The sequence below is a fragment of the Branchiostoma floridae genome, chromosome 4 (genome assembly GCF_000003815.2).
Source record: "Branchiostoma floridae strain S238N-H82 chromosome 4, Bfl_VNyyK, whole genome shotgun sequence".
NCBI classification, from domain to species: Eukaryota; Metazoa; Chordata; class Leptocardii; order Amphioxiformes; family Branchiostomatidae; genus Branchiostoma; species Branchiostoma floridae.
This window is the reverse complement of record NC_049982.1, coordinates 4142957-4158547: the sequence shown is the minus strand read 5'-3', so window position 1 is coordinate 4158547 and position 15591 is coordinate 4142957. Positions and strand designations below refer to the sequence as shown.

Here is a 15591-nt window from a genome sequence, read left to right as displayed (position 1 = left end):
CCTGAGGCAGAATTGTACAGCATGGACATTGGAAGACAGCCAATCATCATCACACTCATCCGATTGTTAAACCTCAGCTGCAAATATATTTGGCCTCCTTCGGTCAATATTGACCATGGTAAAATCCTAATTAATCCTAAACCTCGGCTGCAAATATAATTCACTTTAAACTCAACAATGTCTCAAAATCACCACCGACCGTTTTGCCTTCCAAATAAAACGTCGGGATCTTACTTGATATAAAAAAGTCAATTCTATCAAGAGTTTCTGATGTGTAAAATGGCGACTGGCTAACACCTGATACTTCTATGTCGCCGTTCGAAAGTTCTTGGAGAGAATGTTGGAACAGTTCTATGACGTACGATAGAACCCCGTTCGAACGAAGGGGAAAAGAATTGTGTTCGAAAGATCCGTATCAAATGACAAGAATAAAACAAATGCAATTAATAACGTTACATGTTGAACGACGTAGATTGAAACAAAGAAATGCACTTTTTAAAGTGGCTGGGTTGCAAGTCAACTGAGCACGCCCTTCAATGTACGTTAATACGACCAGCAAAGACGAAACACGCGTTTCCCTCGAACTTCAATCTTATTGTTGCGATATATCAGTGCAGTTCTGTCCAGCTTGAACCACTAGCCCACCCCTGGGTTTATCCCTCCGAACCACTGCAGAAGTGCTCTGAGCTCCTTCCGTCTGCAAAATCAAAATTTATCTCCGCATAACTTCCTAACGTTGTCAACAGACTTTCGGAAGAGTCGTAAAAACGGACCCTGTCAAAGTTTGTGGTCATCACCGGCGGAAAGTTATGGCCCCGGAGGCGTAAAACCGAAAATAGATGCCTGAAATGAGGCTCATTTCGGCCGTTGAGGTGGTTATGGCGGCGGCCATTGTGAGTGAATTATGATGGGGAGATAATAGACCAGGTTAGGGCGGTCCGGCGGAAACGCTGCTGCGGTGTAATGGGCCCGGACCTGCCGCATAGGGCAGCGGATGTCATCAACTGTGCGCCGGATATCGGCCAATACGGAGGATAAGGCGAGAGTACTCATCTTCAAGGTGGTGGACAAAACATAAATCTATAAGGAGTCTTTCGAATCATCTAAACATTGGAAAACGCACAGCAAAGCTTATGAATCGCAACGCAAAAGTTGTGTTTTTCCTTTATGACTTGATCGATGATGAGTAATGTCAAACTTTGAGATGTTGGCGATGACATGTTCTTGGAGAAATGGCGAGATATTGCGCGTGCACATTGACTTGTGAAATTCTTGGATTGGAAGAGGCTCATTATCTGTTCTTCTCAGTTCATGACTTCAGACAAGTTGACCTGTCTCTTTCTGATAGAGTTAAGCAAATGATGACTTAGTGTGTGTTTTGAATTTAATCTCCAATCCCGATGGTCAACACCAATATAACAGCCTCAAGTTCCAAACTCGAGACGGTTAGTTCGAAAGATTGGAAGTGTCCAGGTTATTGACCGGGCATTTTTCTCACACATGTTTGATGGTCTAACCCTCTGTTACCAAGGTAAGACCTGCCGAGACGTGATTCGTCAGTTCCAGGTGATTGACAGGACCATTGCACGACAAGAATTATGTCCGGGAGATAATAGAACGCAGCCCGGTGAAAGCGGGAGGGATATAATGGACACCACTGTTCCGTGAAGTGTCGAAGGTGGTGCCATTTCACATTCCAATGTCTTTTCGGACATCTGATCCCGTCGTTTGGTCGTTTGCAGCTGTGCACGTGACATTCACAGCTGCCTGAAGGATGGTCGGTGTGACGCGATTCATCTTGGAGTTGCCACTGCATTGTGTCGATGCCGAGCTAAATGTACTTGTGCCTCCCTTAAATTGCTATGATTTGTATTGACAGGTATATGCATTAAGCTTAATAATGTTAATTTTCTCTTGTAATGTTTTTTTTTTTAAATTCTATTTCATATTCATGTATGTCTAGGGTTACCCCGCAGAGCACATTGAAAAGTGCCAAGATAAGGCGATATGTCACCACTGGTAAAATACATAAACAGACAAATAAATAGATAATCAAATGGTTGTCCACGACTAAAACTAAGTATCGTAGCGTTTAAGCGATCAAAGCATACAAGAAAGTCTCTGATTGTTTTTTTTTTACTGTATAAGGGTGAATATACCTTTATTAGGGGGGAAATTTCACATTTATACAATGTGTTAAGTTTGGTCTAACTAACCTAACTGGATGCCTGCGGTAAGTGTCTGTTTTATGAAGTAATACTGCAAGGACCCTTAGCACCACTTCACTGCATATGACATCAGAAGCGTTTTGCTTTTAATGGAGGTAATGAACCTGTATTTTATGATAAAAAATGACGTTGTTGTCACTCATTAATCAGAACTAACAGACATGTTCCCCTCATCTGCATCTTCAGTACAGTTGTCGTTTGCATGATCAATTTTATGTCAGGCCATGCTGATTTGATTATATGGTCGACATTCTCTAGGATCCCCAAAACCGATGCGATTGTGTGAAAAAAAAGTTTGTTTAAAAGGTTGTCTTCATCACAAAGGTTGGACACACCAAAATGTGGTATACCAAAAAAATAGATTTTTTTCTTCATTTTGCTCTTTTGCATCTTCTTCTTAGATTTTGGAATTTACTTTGGCATTCTATGACATACGTACATGTATCTGTTTTGCGATTTTTTCTTCAATTTACGGCACATGTATGCTCATTTTACAGCTGCTTTTAAATAAAAATACAGACTAACAGTATGCTCGAAAACTTTATTTTTGGAAACGGAAAAGTAATAAGCACGTGGATGTCATCGGCATGGTTTGATATTCTTCCTAGATACGTTTGCCTTATTTTCCAAATAGACCAGTCAGTCTTATAACACGTCTTACCTTGCGTTATCGTAAGCCCAATTGCAAATTGACAAAAGGGAGTTAGAAGTGAAACCTAGATGACTCCACATCCTCATCAAAGGTAGAAAATACATTAACTGCAAATGCCTTCTGAGACAGAATGACTGCTTGAAACATGCAACTTCAGTAAAACGCTCTCACACTTTTTTTACTTCTATCAAAAGGTCTACATGTATTTTGGAAGGGGGCAAATCAATTTACAGTCTTTACATACATCTTATCATATTATTGTAGGTTCATTGGTAATTTTAGCCATTGAGATTAAAGGGAGTAGTAGCTGAACCTTTTTTTTTCTAGCTGGCCACAGAGATGTGAAATAATTGCGATGATGACATTTTAGCGTTTGAATAGTGATAGCTAAAGCAACTAAAATCAACTTACCGTTAACAAATCAAGACTTACAGTAACTTGTTGCGCACGAAAGCATACGTTTTATTTCTAAACGTAGATCAACATTTTCTCCATGATCCACAGACGCTTTAAAAGTGACAGGATTGTAGAAAGATTTTCTGATCGATTTCCTCTGACCAGAAACTCCTTAAGGTCCCACCTTCCTGTCTGTCCCACTTCGTGGTCAGGTGTAAGGAGGCGGCTGGCAGTCTGTGATCAGCTTCCTCCTGGTGACGATCCACCGGATCCTCCTGATCCTCTTAACGCGGCTCTTCCTCCCCCACCTGCCACCGGTGCTGTTAACGTAAGAGCATCACAGTGGCTCTTACTGCCTGATCCTGCGGACAGGAGAGACTGGAGGGATGATCCAGACTTTCAACGTCTCAGCGCCACCTCAAGGAAGTGCCCGTGGACAGGACGGTGTCTTGAAGACGCATGGCACAGACGCTGAGGATTGCCACCTTCGTGCTCAAGGATTTTATCACCATGTCTGCAGTGATAGAGAAAGGAGGGGGAGGAGAGATGTCTCAGGATAATCCAGACTTTCAACGGATTAGCACCTTCTTACGCAAGACTGGCCAAAGATATATAGAGGACGTGACGATTGAGACTGTCACATTGCCGTTACTCAACGTTCGAGCTCTCTCAAGAATAAAAGAGCACTAATACGTATTTCTATTGTTTCATTTAAATTTCTTTCTTTCTTTCTTTTTAGATAAAAATGCCCAGTGGACTTTGAATATAAAGAAACATATTCTTTCCGGTGCTAATTCAAAGCAAGGTGAATGAGTGGCTTCCACTGCAACTGTACCTTAGACCCTTCAGATTGGAGTTCTTTAATTCATCTGTAAGGTGTATCAAACTGATGAGAGAAAAAGAAAACTACATCGGAAGTTAAACGTCGGCCAGCCGTTACATATCACATGTTTAAATGGTTTGAAACCTTGACATCCGTACAAGATGTATAGCCGGAGTGGCAGGGGCTTCACCTTTCATTTTCAAGGGGTTCGCCAGGCAAAATGAAGAGGAAATCCGAAAAGCTGCATGCAGAGCCCCGGTGCGGGCATCCCGGGTTTTCTGTGAGAGCAGCAGGACACTATAGTACGCCGAGACGTACGACCGGAAGCCGTGAAGAATCCGCCTTCATCTTCAAGGGTTTTGCCGCTGAACATGACGAAGAAAAACTTGAACAGGGCATGTAAAGCCTGGAATGTTGCCTTAGAGTGCAAAAAAATGCTACTGGCTAAGACAGATGGCAACTTTCACCTTTAGAGCATTTTCCTCCAAACGTTTTCTAAAAAAAGATCAAAGCATGAAGACGAAGAAAAACTCTGAGAGGGAAGACAAAGTCTGGTATGTTGCCTGAGAATGCAAGGAAATTTGATTCCAGCAAAGTCGCCAAACACAGATGGCGACTTCCACATTTATGGTATTTTTCTAGAAACGTCTTGTAAAAGAATCAAAGCATGAAGACGAAGAAAAACTCGGAGGGGGAATGTAAGGTCTGGTATGTTGCCTGAGAATGCAAAGAAATTTGATTGCAGCGAAGACGGATGGCGACTTTGAAATTTATGGCATTTTCCTCAAAACGCCTCTAAAAAATCAAAGCATAAAGACGAAGAAAAACTTGGAGAGAGCATGTAAAGTCTGGTATGTTGCCTTAGATTTAAAAAAAAATGCTACTGGCTAAGACAGATGGCAACTTTCACCTTTAGAGCATTTTCCTCCAAACGTTTTCTAAAAAAAACCAAAGCATGAAGACGAAGAAAAACTGTGAGAGGGAAGACAAAGTCTGGTATGTTGCCTGAGAATGCAAAGAAATTTGATTCCAGCAAAGTCGCCAAGGACAGATGGCGACTTCCACATTTATGGTATTTTTCTCGAAACGTCTTGTAAAAGAATCAAAGCATAAAGACGAAGAAAAACTCTGAGAGGGAATAGGAGGTCCGGTATGTTGCCTGAGAACGCAAAGAAATTTGATCCCAGCAAAGATGGATGGCGACTTTCACCTTTATAGCGTTTCCTCCCAACGTCTTTAAAAAAAATCAAAGCATGCAGACCTAAGCCCGACTTTCAGCGGCTTAACGCCGCCTCAGGTGTGAGCCTCAAGACGAAACGGCTCTCCAAGGGTGAAGGTCTAAAGGATTGTCACCTGGTTCTCAAGGAGTACACTTCTTAAGATGCAGGGGTGAAGAATTATGTTGGCTTTCACATAGCCTCTGTCGCAACTTTGAATACAAAGACGTGGTGTAGTGGTAATATCCGTGTACTGTATCAAAAGGGCAAGAGCCTCTGGCTCTGCGTTTCGTATATAACTTTGTACATTCATTGGTGTATGTTTGAGGTTGTGGAAGATCGTACAAAAGTACATGTATGTCGTGTCAATAAAATAACTATTTTTCACTTTCTTGGCAATAAAGTAGTCTAAATGGACATTTGAACGATACTTTTACATGGAAAAGTCACTTAAAGAATTCCAAATAGCATGAAAAATCCTCAATCCCATAACACTGCCACGATTTTTTTCCAATATGGACGATAGCTCACGAACCGACCTGGGCAACATAAGCGAAGATAATCGGGTGCAAACAAAACCATCATTAAGTACGTATAATCTTGCACAAAAATGCTGGGTGCCCGGCCGGTAGCACGGTATTTTTCCAGAATTATCGTAGAGTGGAATTTGTTATCACCAAGCACAGTAGGGGCATAGTTTTAAAGAACGCTTGCAGATAGATGTGCAAAAGTTATGTGTGACGGGTCCTTCGGTGGGGGTAATACAACCAGCTGCTGCCTGCGAAGCTGGTGTGTTACGCCGAAGGGCGGTACCGGCTATATAGATACAGATACAGAGCACACATGCATTCCTCAGCCGGCGGAAGCCGTGCACTTTCGGTTTCACATGATAATTAGGAGGACGAAATAGGACTACGGTATTGTCCGTAGTGTTCAGGGGGATTATCTGCATTATCACTGACATGTCGGTATTACATAGAAGCTGTGGACAAAGGATTACATCACTTTGATGATCTCTTTGCAGATTTCTCTTCCAGGATCCAGTTCTGCTCCGGTGGGATGCTTTTTTTTTTTTTTTTTGCGATTTTAAATTTCTTATCTTCCCAATGCCTAGTAAAACTAAGTTTTGCAGTATCATAAGATAGGATCAGATCTACTGGTAAGCCTTTAGAAATGCTAAAGGTTGATACAGATGGCCATTGTTTATATTGAAGGAAATGGTGTGACAGTTTGTTTGCTCGATAAAGTATTATTTCCGTGTTCATGGCGTGAACGTCGTCCACCTGTCGCTCCATCAGTGCGCACGGACCGAGCTGAGATCCGCAGTGGAGAGAGACCACCAGATCCATCACCACACCACCGTAGTGACGTGCTGTTAGCCCTCACCCTCATCAATCTCTCTCCGTGTCGACTTCTCTCAAACCTGGCTCCAGAAAGGTGCTGCTAACATTCAACGTGCTGTCATAGCTACATTCGCCGTTGCATGTAGCTGCTTTATGAAATCAACAATTGTTGTGTTTTCCATTTCTTAACGCCCCCGGCCCGTGAAAAAGACCGGTGGTCAACTTATTAGCGAACAAAATCATTGTACATTGAGATCATGAAAAAACTAGTTGAAGATCTTTAGGATCAGTGAACACCCGTATGAGGACCATGGAGATCATTGAACACCAAATAAAAGATTTGTCAAAAATTTTGGGCACTTTGCTTTGCAAGGTTTTTACTGTCAAACATGCTCCAAATTAACAGAGGCATTAGTTTTGTTTACATGAACATAAGAACGCCAGTAAAAGTCGGGTACACCATCAAACAGATTCTTTTAAATTTGTGGCTAAATGAAGCATTGTTTTGAGTATTGCCCATTCACAAGTTTTCACAGCCAATTAGGTCCATATTCAGGTCTGGACCGGGACCTGATGCTCTGGACCTATACCGTTACCTGTACCTGGATTTTCTGTCCGGGTACCCATCCATGCTTGTGCATATTTATTGGTATAAACTTTGATTTTTCGTTTCCCGCAAACAGCCCGGTCGGGCCCCGGGTAGGAAATGTCACGTTAGCCTAAGCAAAGGAGACCGAGTTTCCGTATCAGCAGCGGTGAAGGCCCGTCAACTCTACACATGATCAATCTCTCTCAGCGTCAGCTCTCAGCCTCAGGGTGGACCTGACTCCAGACGTGGTGGTTAGAGAGGTGCTGCCAATATCACGCTTTACATGTACATATGACATCGATGGTTGTATCTTCCTCTTTATCATCACTCATCCTCTAGTCTCCCAGGAGAGATGGATCATTCATGGAAGTCCCGTGTTTGAGGAGATCCACACCTCGAGTACGTTAAAGATCCCATCACACTTATCGAAAAGAGTAGGGGATCTTCCCGGTGTGAGTGGTTCAAAACCTACAGTACCTAGTGCAGTTAATGTAGTATTGAGGTCACCTGAGTTAGAGCCGAATGGCAGCTCGCTCCAGACCCTTGCGATTAGCCCTGCCTATTGTAAGCTCCTCGTAATTCAGCCCCTGGCTGTGGAGAGAGAGTAGTCGACCCACCCAATAACCATTAACGAAATCTTTTCGCCAGTACAACATGTCTCTCATTCTATCTTTCTCTCTTTCTATATCACACATTGAAAAATGTCTTTCCAAAACATATTTGTCAGTTTTGGCTCGCGGTACAGCATCAGCGAATCAAACCTGTCTACATATAGTTTTTGATTCTACACATTGAAAAAAAACCCCAGAGATATCTTAGAATGCCTGTCCAGAACACCTTTGTTAGTTCGGAATGCAGGTATCAGGAATCGGAAAGCTGTCTTATCCATCATACGGCGCGCGTTACGGTACGGGCACACCGGACACGCCTGGGCGGGCAAATAGGATGGAGGGGGGATCCAATCCACGCAGTAAACAGTTGTTGGTAGGGGTGGGTGCAAAACCGTTATTTTCTTGTTGTTGGACCAGTTCAGAAAGATCTGACCTAAAAAAAATCAGTAACCGAGTTTTGGACCGATTAGAAAATGAACAGATTATACCGGCAAGCGTTTAAGTGTTTTGGGGCTTACCGGTCCAAGAAAGTATCAAGAGCGAAATAGAGGAGAGTTGATGGTCATTGTTAAGTTTCTTCAGTCTATATTGGTCTAAGGCAGAGGCAATTAATGTTGTTTATATGAAGATAGGATTTTAAAACGCCAGTGGACGTCGGATACTCATTCAATCTGATTCCTTTGTGAAATGGACCGTCCTGTTGTTTCGGCAGTCAGTCAATATTTCAGCTTGTACTGTACATCAATTTCGCTAGAGCCCGCTGCTGTACGTGCGTAAGTTTGTTGCCCTTCGCCCACGTGAAAATCGTTGTGGAACACTGTAATAATTTGTGAACATACTTCACGTTGTGGAACACTAACGTTAATTATTTGTGAACATAGATACAAGGATGGATCCACGTGCCTCAGACTCTTTTATTCCAAGCCGTTAACGTTGATTTCGTTACATGTGCTCTATTTCACTCTCCTCACAGAACATATCACGCATATCAAACGTTTGATTAAACGAATCACAGGCCACCAAACCTGTTACCACAGGGGACGAGGTCCTAGTACTAGTACCATGAGTCTATGCCAAGATTCGAACACGTTCTAAATATTACATGTATTGATATCATTAGAACGCATCGAAAGTGTATCGAACATGTTAGAAAGCGTTCGAACTTTGACGTATAAGACGTGAGTAACCCCATTGACGCAGTAGTTTGGTGGTCCGTGAAAACTCCAATCTGTTGATGGCAACTTCTGGTCTGGGCTTGTTTTGACGGACACTAAGGCGCGTCCTCGTTGTCGATGTTCTGTAAAAGAAAATGCAGACAAATCAAAGTTCATGTAACGATATGTAATTGAAGCTGCCGCCCCATTGTATCTTGTTCTAGACTAAAGCCTCCAATCTGCCATGTTCGTGAGCAAGCAAGCAACCAAGTATGCAATAAGCAATCAACTAAGCAACTGATATACCAAACAAGCAAGCACCAACCATTAAACCAACAAACAAACAAATAAGCAAACAAACAAACCGACCAACATATATAGCATATAGTTACTATACCACCCAACTATCAGACCTTCCAACTACGGCCACATGACTATGTCGCTCCACTTTATAGTCCTGAGATCAGTAGTAAATATAGATATTATTACCTCCTCCATCCTCTTAAAGAGTCCCCTGGCCCGCTTGAACCACTCATCCTTAGAGATCTTGCCGTCGTCTACAAGATCAGAAAAAGAAACAAATTTTTAAGGACATTTTTAAAGCACGACAAGAAAATATCTAAAATGGACAAAAATGCATTGTATGTGGTTTTGTAAGCAGTAACATTTGTGTCGATAGGTAAAAAGCAGCAAAGATGTCGTCGCTTTCTAGAATGTTTGGTTGGTTGCTTACCGTCTTTGTCCACCTTGTCGAAAAAGCTGTTGAACTGCTTTTCTCCAATACCCTCCTCGTCTCCTTCCCCAACCAGCTTTTAAACAGAACAAAATAGAACAGAAATTGTTTTAAAAGGGTTCACTCACTCACTCAGTCCCGTAGCCGGTGGCCGTATGGGCAGTCAGACTGTCAGTCAAAGAAAGTCAGTCAAAGAAACCTTACAGTCAGTCAAAGAAACTTTATCTTTTATCCTGTATATTGAGGATGTATCCATTCCTCAGCTTACCGACATTTTTTGCACGACAGATAATCTTATCGAATAAGGGAAAGAACGGGTTCTTTAAAGAAGGCATGTTGTCCTCTTATTGTAAGGATATCATGACTAGCCTTACAGTAACGTACGAAACTGATGTGTGACCTATCGGGGTGGTTAGCCAGTTAAGCTTAGGTTACAAACTAATAAATAAACAAACAAACAAACAAACACTACTCACCACGAGGTTGATTGCCTCACGGAATTCCTCCTTCTCCAGGAAGCCGCTCTTTTTTTTTTTTTTTTTTCTTCCTGATTCCGTGTTCGTCACGGCACTTTATTACATGTCACAGAAAGCTGTACAATATGTAGCTTATATCATATTTCTAAGAATACATTCTGATTTGAAAATTTTCAGAATGATTTCTGCATCTTGACATAGTGAATTCGGGGATGACAAGAAGCTACAAACTAATAGATAAACGAACAAACAAACAAACACTACTCACCACGAGGTTGATGGCCTCACGGAATTCCTCCTTCTCCAGGAAGCCGCTCTTGTCTGTGTCCAGCTTGTCCCAGGCCTGGTCTATAGCCTTCTTCATGTCATCCTGACAACAAACAACAAGTGCAATTCCTGAAATTCTTGTACCCGGATATATAGTATCATGATCTCAGGCTCGCCTCTGAGGCGTCGCCAAAAAATCAAAGCTCCCTGTCACACTCACGACCATGGCCTCTCCATGGTCGGTAGTTCGTTGTGAGCAATGTCATCTGTGGTTGGAAGTTGGTTGGCGAGGTTGCCTATCAGTGTTTTGGAACTTTGGCTGTGCCATCTGAATATAAAACTTGAAAAATCAAAGTAATAAAGTCTTTCTTGGGTGCGAGCTCGAGCTGAAGTATATGTAGGGTAGATTCTTGGCTACACCCGGTCCAACCGAGCGCCTAACTTGGTTGGAAATCGGTAACCATGTCAAGGAAGGTCCTGAATGGGTGACGAGGACTTAACAAGAATCGTTGAACATTGATACATGTTAAAGTCCATCGATTGGTTTTATATGTCATAAACAAGTAATAACGTGCACAACTCAAACTTTGTATGGAAACCAAGTTTCAGGTTGAACCATCCACCATGGCGGACAACGTCAAAGTCACATGACTGCAAAAAAGACCTTACCTCTCCCTTCATGAGACTCTGCAGGGTAAGTTTTATCTTGGCTTTAGGGACCGCCCGGACCCTTTTCTTCTCTTCACCTGACATGTTGACGTCTTCCAGTTGCTTCTGTCGGTTACAGAAATGTTAGTTTTAGAGTTTTAATGTCATTAGCGTTAATTTTGTCACCATCGATGGGACGACATTAAAAGATTTTTCGCTCAAAGTTTGTTTCTTATTACGTTCCCCCGGGAGGTAATGTTTTCGGGTGAGTGCGCCTGTGTCTGCGTATCTGTGAACAGCATAACTCGAGAAGTTGGATGGATCTTGTTGAAATTCTTCTCCTTTTGAAACAATGTCGCATTTGTAATGATCATACATTTTTGCCACGAGTAGCAAAGCTGACTACGTGGGTGGGTCTCTGGGATTGCCAAAAACTGACCCACTTTGCCGGACCTGTGGTTAGAACTGTACAGCGACCTGGGTTCATTCTACTGTGCCGATCACGCCATGGTGAGAACAATAAAACGTCCTTGGAATGATTTTTTACGCCTTAAGGCATATTTTGGTTGTTTACAGAGATTCCTTCTGGATTTTAGAGCGGATTTCTGCGTTGCAATTTATAAATTACACAACCCAGCAGAGAATTATGTCTCTGTCTTGACTTTTAACAAAGCAAAGCTGTGCCCGGCTGTGACAAATAGAACTGGTTGACCAATCAGCAATCTAAAACAGCCAATGGCCAGAGAGAACGAAAAAAAATCCAGAGTTATGAACCGATATTCGATGTGTTCAGAAATTACATAGAGTGGAGTCCATTGCCCCAAATGTACATTAAGGGCAATGAACAGCGCTTGGATTCATATATGCCAACAAAGTTACAGGTGGTCCGATGTGACATAACCCGAGGCAATGCGTGTCTGCGAAGCTGGTGTGTTGGGCCAAAAAGTTGTCATACTGGTTGGGCAACATGGTTTTAGTCCTAATTCTTATGAATTCGATATACATTGTATACTAAAATTCCTTCTTACATTTTAATGTAAGACCAGGCTTACATTAGTTTATTTACATCTAACTGTAACATGTGGATGAGTCAATTCTAATTTTCATGAAGCTCTTATGCTGTTAAGATTAACGCTGAAAACATGAGTGGCTGACCCCAAAAAAGTCCTTCCCACTGACCAACATGTATGCATATTTGTACGTGTATGGACGTTTTGTATGGTTCCGAACTGGAGGCGCATGTTAGAAACATGTTATAACAATTAGACGTGGTCTGCTATAACTAGAAGTAAAGAAATAAATTATAAACAACAGAAAGAAGACATGTCTCACCTGTAGCCTTCAGAGGTCCCCCAGCAACTGTGAGGGCAAGGAGTCGCTCACTTCACGTCAGACCTTACAACTACCAATCAGATGTCATCAAATACTGTGACGTCCATGTCATCAACCAATCGCAATCCTTCTTTTCCAGTATGCCAGACGTAAATTTCACCCACTTTGCTGAGTCCATTATACTGTGCCGATCACGCCATGGTGAGAACAATAGAAAGTCCTTGGAATGATTTCTTACGCCTTATTAAGGCATATCTTGGCAACCCAGCAGAGAATTACGTCGCTGTCTTGACTTAAAAATTGAGGATAACTGTACCCGGCTGTGATTGAACAGATTGATCAATCAGCAAGCTAAAACAGACCAGTGAGAACGAATAAAAATTCCAGCGTTATCAACCGATGAGCGATGTGTTCGGAAATTACATTGTACATCGAGTTGAGCACATTACCCAAAGTATAGTAGAGGCAATGAACGGCGCTTGGGTTTATATATATATATATATATATATATATATATACACCAACAAAGTTACATGTAGGTGGTCAGATGTGACATAACCTGCGGCAATGCGTGTCTGAGAATCTGGTGTGTTGGGCCGAAAAGTTGTCATGCCGGTTGAGCAACCTGGTTTTAGTCCTAATTCGTGTGATAATATTTAAATTCTTTCCATTTTGATATAAGACCAGGGTTACATTAACAATTCAAATTAAAAAAAAAGCTGTCAAAACCAAGACTTCCTTGTTCTTCTGCAAGGTCGATACAGAAGCCTGTTTTATTTCATCTTATCACAAGTCTTACAGAAAAATACTGGAAAAATTTTTGTTAATAACGTTTTACAAAACAAGTTTCAGACCAAATATCCTATACAACTGTTTCAGTTACAAACCATTGTGTGTGTGTACTAAAATATACAACCCAACCCTGCCTACTATAGATGGCATACCAGTAACACTTGACCACAGGTGTGCATCCGAATGTGAGTGTGGCCTTACTAAGGGTAATAGTATGGGGATCGATACCTTCTCCCCGGACCCCACATATGGAGCACACCGCCTCTTACACTTGCTACTACAACTACTGGTACATTGTAGTGGTGTAACTACAGTTTCAGCAGACTGACTGAAACATTTCTTACACCGGTTTGACATTTAGTTCAAAATGGTCAAGTATGAAGTTTAATAGTTGCAAAAAGGAAATGTTGGCAGATTTTACCTAATTCTGTTTTATTTACACAAAAAACACTTTTTCTTTCACAAAATTTCATCATGAAAACATGAATCTTGAAGTGTGACATCTAAGTGCTCATACTTAAATGTTTACTGCTATGTTCTGACTGTATTCTAACTCACTCACTGCTACAATACTGACATGTCAGTAATACAAAAATGTTAACTGCTATGTTCTGACTGTATTCTGACTGATTCTATTACTGCGGTATTACTGACATGTCAGTAATACTTTAATCTTTACTGCAAGAGAGATGTTCTGACTGTATTCTGACTGACTCTATTAGTACTTTTTGCTGATATATTACCAACATATCAGTAACACTTTAATGTTCACTGCTATGTTCTCCCGTATGCTGACATGTTGAATGACTGGTCCTGTCTGGAGTGCCTGGCTGCCTTCTGTAGCGCCGTCTGTACCATGTCCTGGGAAACCCTCTCCACGTTACGGTGGTACACCTGCAACTTGTCTGACAGGTCCATGTGTAACTGGAAAGTGAGGAAAGGCAGTCTTTCAGAACACTAAACACAACTAATAGTAAATTCTTTACATTGAGTTGCCACTGAGAAAATATAAAAAAGGAAAAGAAGCACATGAACAAGAACACACTGTCTTTTTCCAACTTTTAAAGGATCCAAATTAGAAGTGCTACATTTGTACATGTCGATAAATGTATATCCAAGCTTCACATTGTAATTCCATACAATTGCTTTACTAGCAATCTTACCATGGTTACTCTTACGTACTAACAATGCCAGAGCTACGCGGTTTGGGGCATGTGATGTCTTTATTCTCCTCTGCATGTAGAAGCTTATAGGTTGTACAAAGACATCAATGGACAAGTCTAATGTTCTCTTATTCCTGATCATAAAACATGCCAAAGAGCAAGATATTTCACTGCAAAGTATATTCAAAATTTGCCAGAACAGTAAGAACACTCCTGCTGTACCTTGGCATACATGGAGTTCCCCTCAGCAGTCCTGAGTGTGTACAGGAGGTGGTCGATGGCTGTGTAAGGTAGCCACACACTGGGGGAGGTGGCGTGGAGGGCACTCTGGACATCAGGAAAGGAGTTAATTATACGTGTCAACGGTTGTTTAGAGTTTTGAGTGCGTAAAGGAACTATTCTATTTCTGTGTAAAGTACATTTGTACATGAGACCAAACACTTGGTGGAGGTAGCATGGAGGGTGCAAGGAAAATAAACATGAGGAAAATAAACATGTCAATATTTGTGTAAAAGTGCACTTTAAAAGTGTGTAGAGTAACTTAATTTCTGTGCACGGTACATGAAACCAAACATTGGGGGAGGTTGAGTTGCATGGAAGGCGCTCTGGAACATTACATTAGAAGAGATGGCAAAAAAGCTTGTTTAATAGTCACTACAAAAAGAGAGTGGACTGGTTTGAGTGGCGGCGGAGGACAGTAGTGGATGGAGTCATGGTGCCCCAACGACCCATACAGAGGTCAAGGGATAAGTGAGGTGAGGTGACAACACAAAAATGCTCAAATTCATATTTATAATGCTATACTAAAACAAATCATGACAAGAAAATTATTGTACCATTCATCAGTACCCTAATTTACAAAATGTATGTACAGATGAGAGTTCACGGGTCATAACCCCTCACCTTTAACCCAAAGTACTCTGTGCCCTTCCCTAACACAGCATCGATGTACTCCCCCACCAGGTGACACGCCTCCTCCAGCAGGTCAAAGTTCAAGTACAGCCTCAGCAGCTCTGAGGCATTCTTTTCCTGGAAGTGTGAGGAAAGCACAACATTTGAGAAAAATCAAATAATTGAAGACGTCCCTTGATGGACTGCTTCTTAAGATTTAAACATGTTTAGTTAAAGGTTTGAAGGTAAGACTCAAAGGTCACAGATGTTAGTGAC

The 15591-nt window shown here is 41.7% G+C and overlaps 2 protein-coding genes across 2 annotated transcripts in view; both read right to left on the bottom strand.

The window, feature by feature from the left end:
- Positions 1 to 8753: 8753 nt before the first annotated feature.
- On the bottom strand, positions 8754 to 12567 carry LOC118413223 (parvalbumin alpha-like). Its single transcript, XM_035816455.1, has 6 exons — positions 12470 to 12567; positions 11159 to 11263; positions 10491 to 10592; positions 9747 to 9822; positions 9503 to 9570; positions 8754 to 9156 (listed from the first exon to the last, which is right to left on the bottom strand). Exons 2-6 carry the CDS (start codon positions 11240 to 11242, stop codon positions 9130 to 9132), a joined length of 357 nt encoding a protein of 118 aa, XP_035672348.1. The 5' UTR covers positions 11243 to 11263; positions 12470 to 12567; the 3' UTR covers positions 8754 to 9129.
- A 637-nt stretch (positions 12568 to 13204) lies between these two features.
- Positions 13205 to 15591, bottom strand: part of LOC118413035 (nuclear pore complex protein Nup160-like) — a 39164-nt gene continuing 36777 nt past the window's right edge. The window contains exons 35-37 of the mRNA XM_035816174.1: positions 15328 to 15453; positions 14647 to 14751; positions 13205 to 14185 (exon numbers count right to left, since the gene is read on the bottom strand). Of these exons, the coding sequence (XP_035672067.1) occupies positions 14036 to 14185; positions 14647 to 14751; positions 15328 to 15453 (381 nt within the window). The 3' untranslated portion in view covers positions 13205 to 14035. The remainder of the gene's footprint in view (positions 14186 to 14646; positions 14752 to 15327; positions 15454 to 15591) is intronic.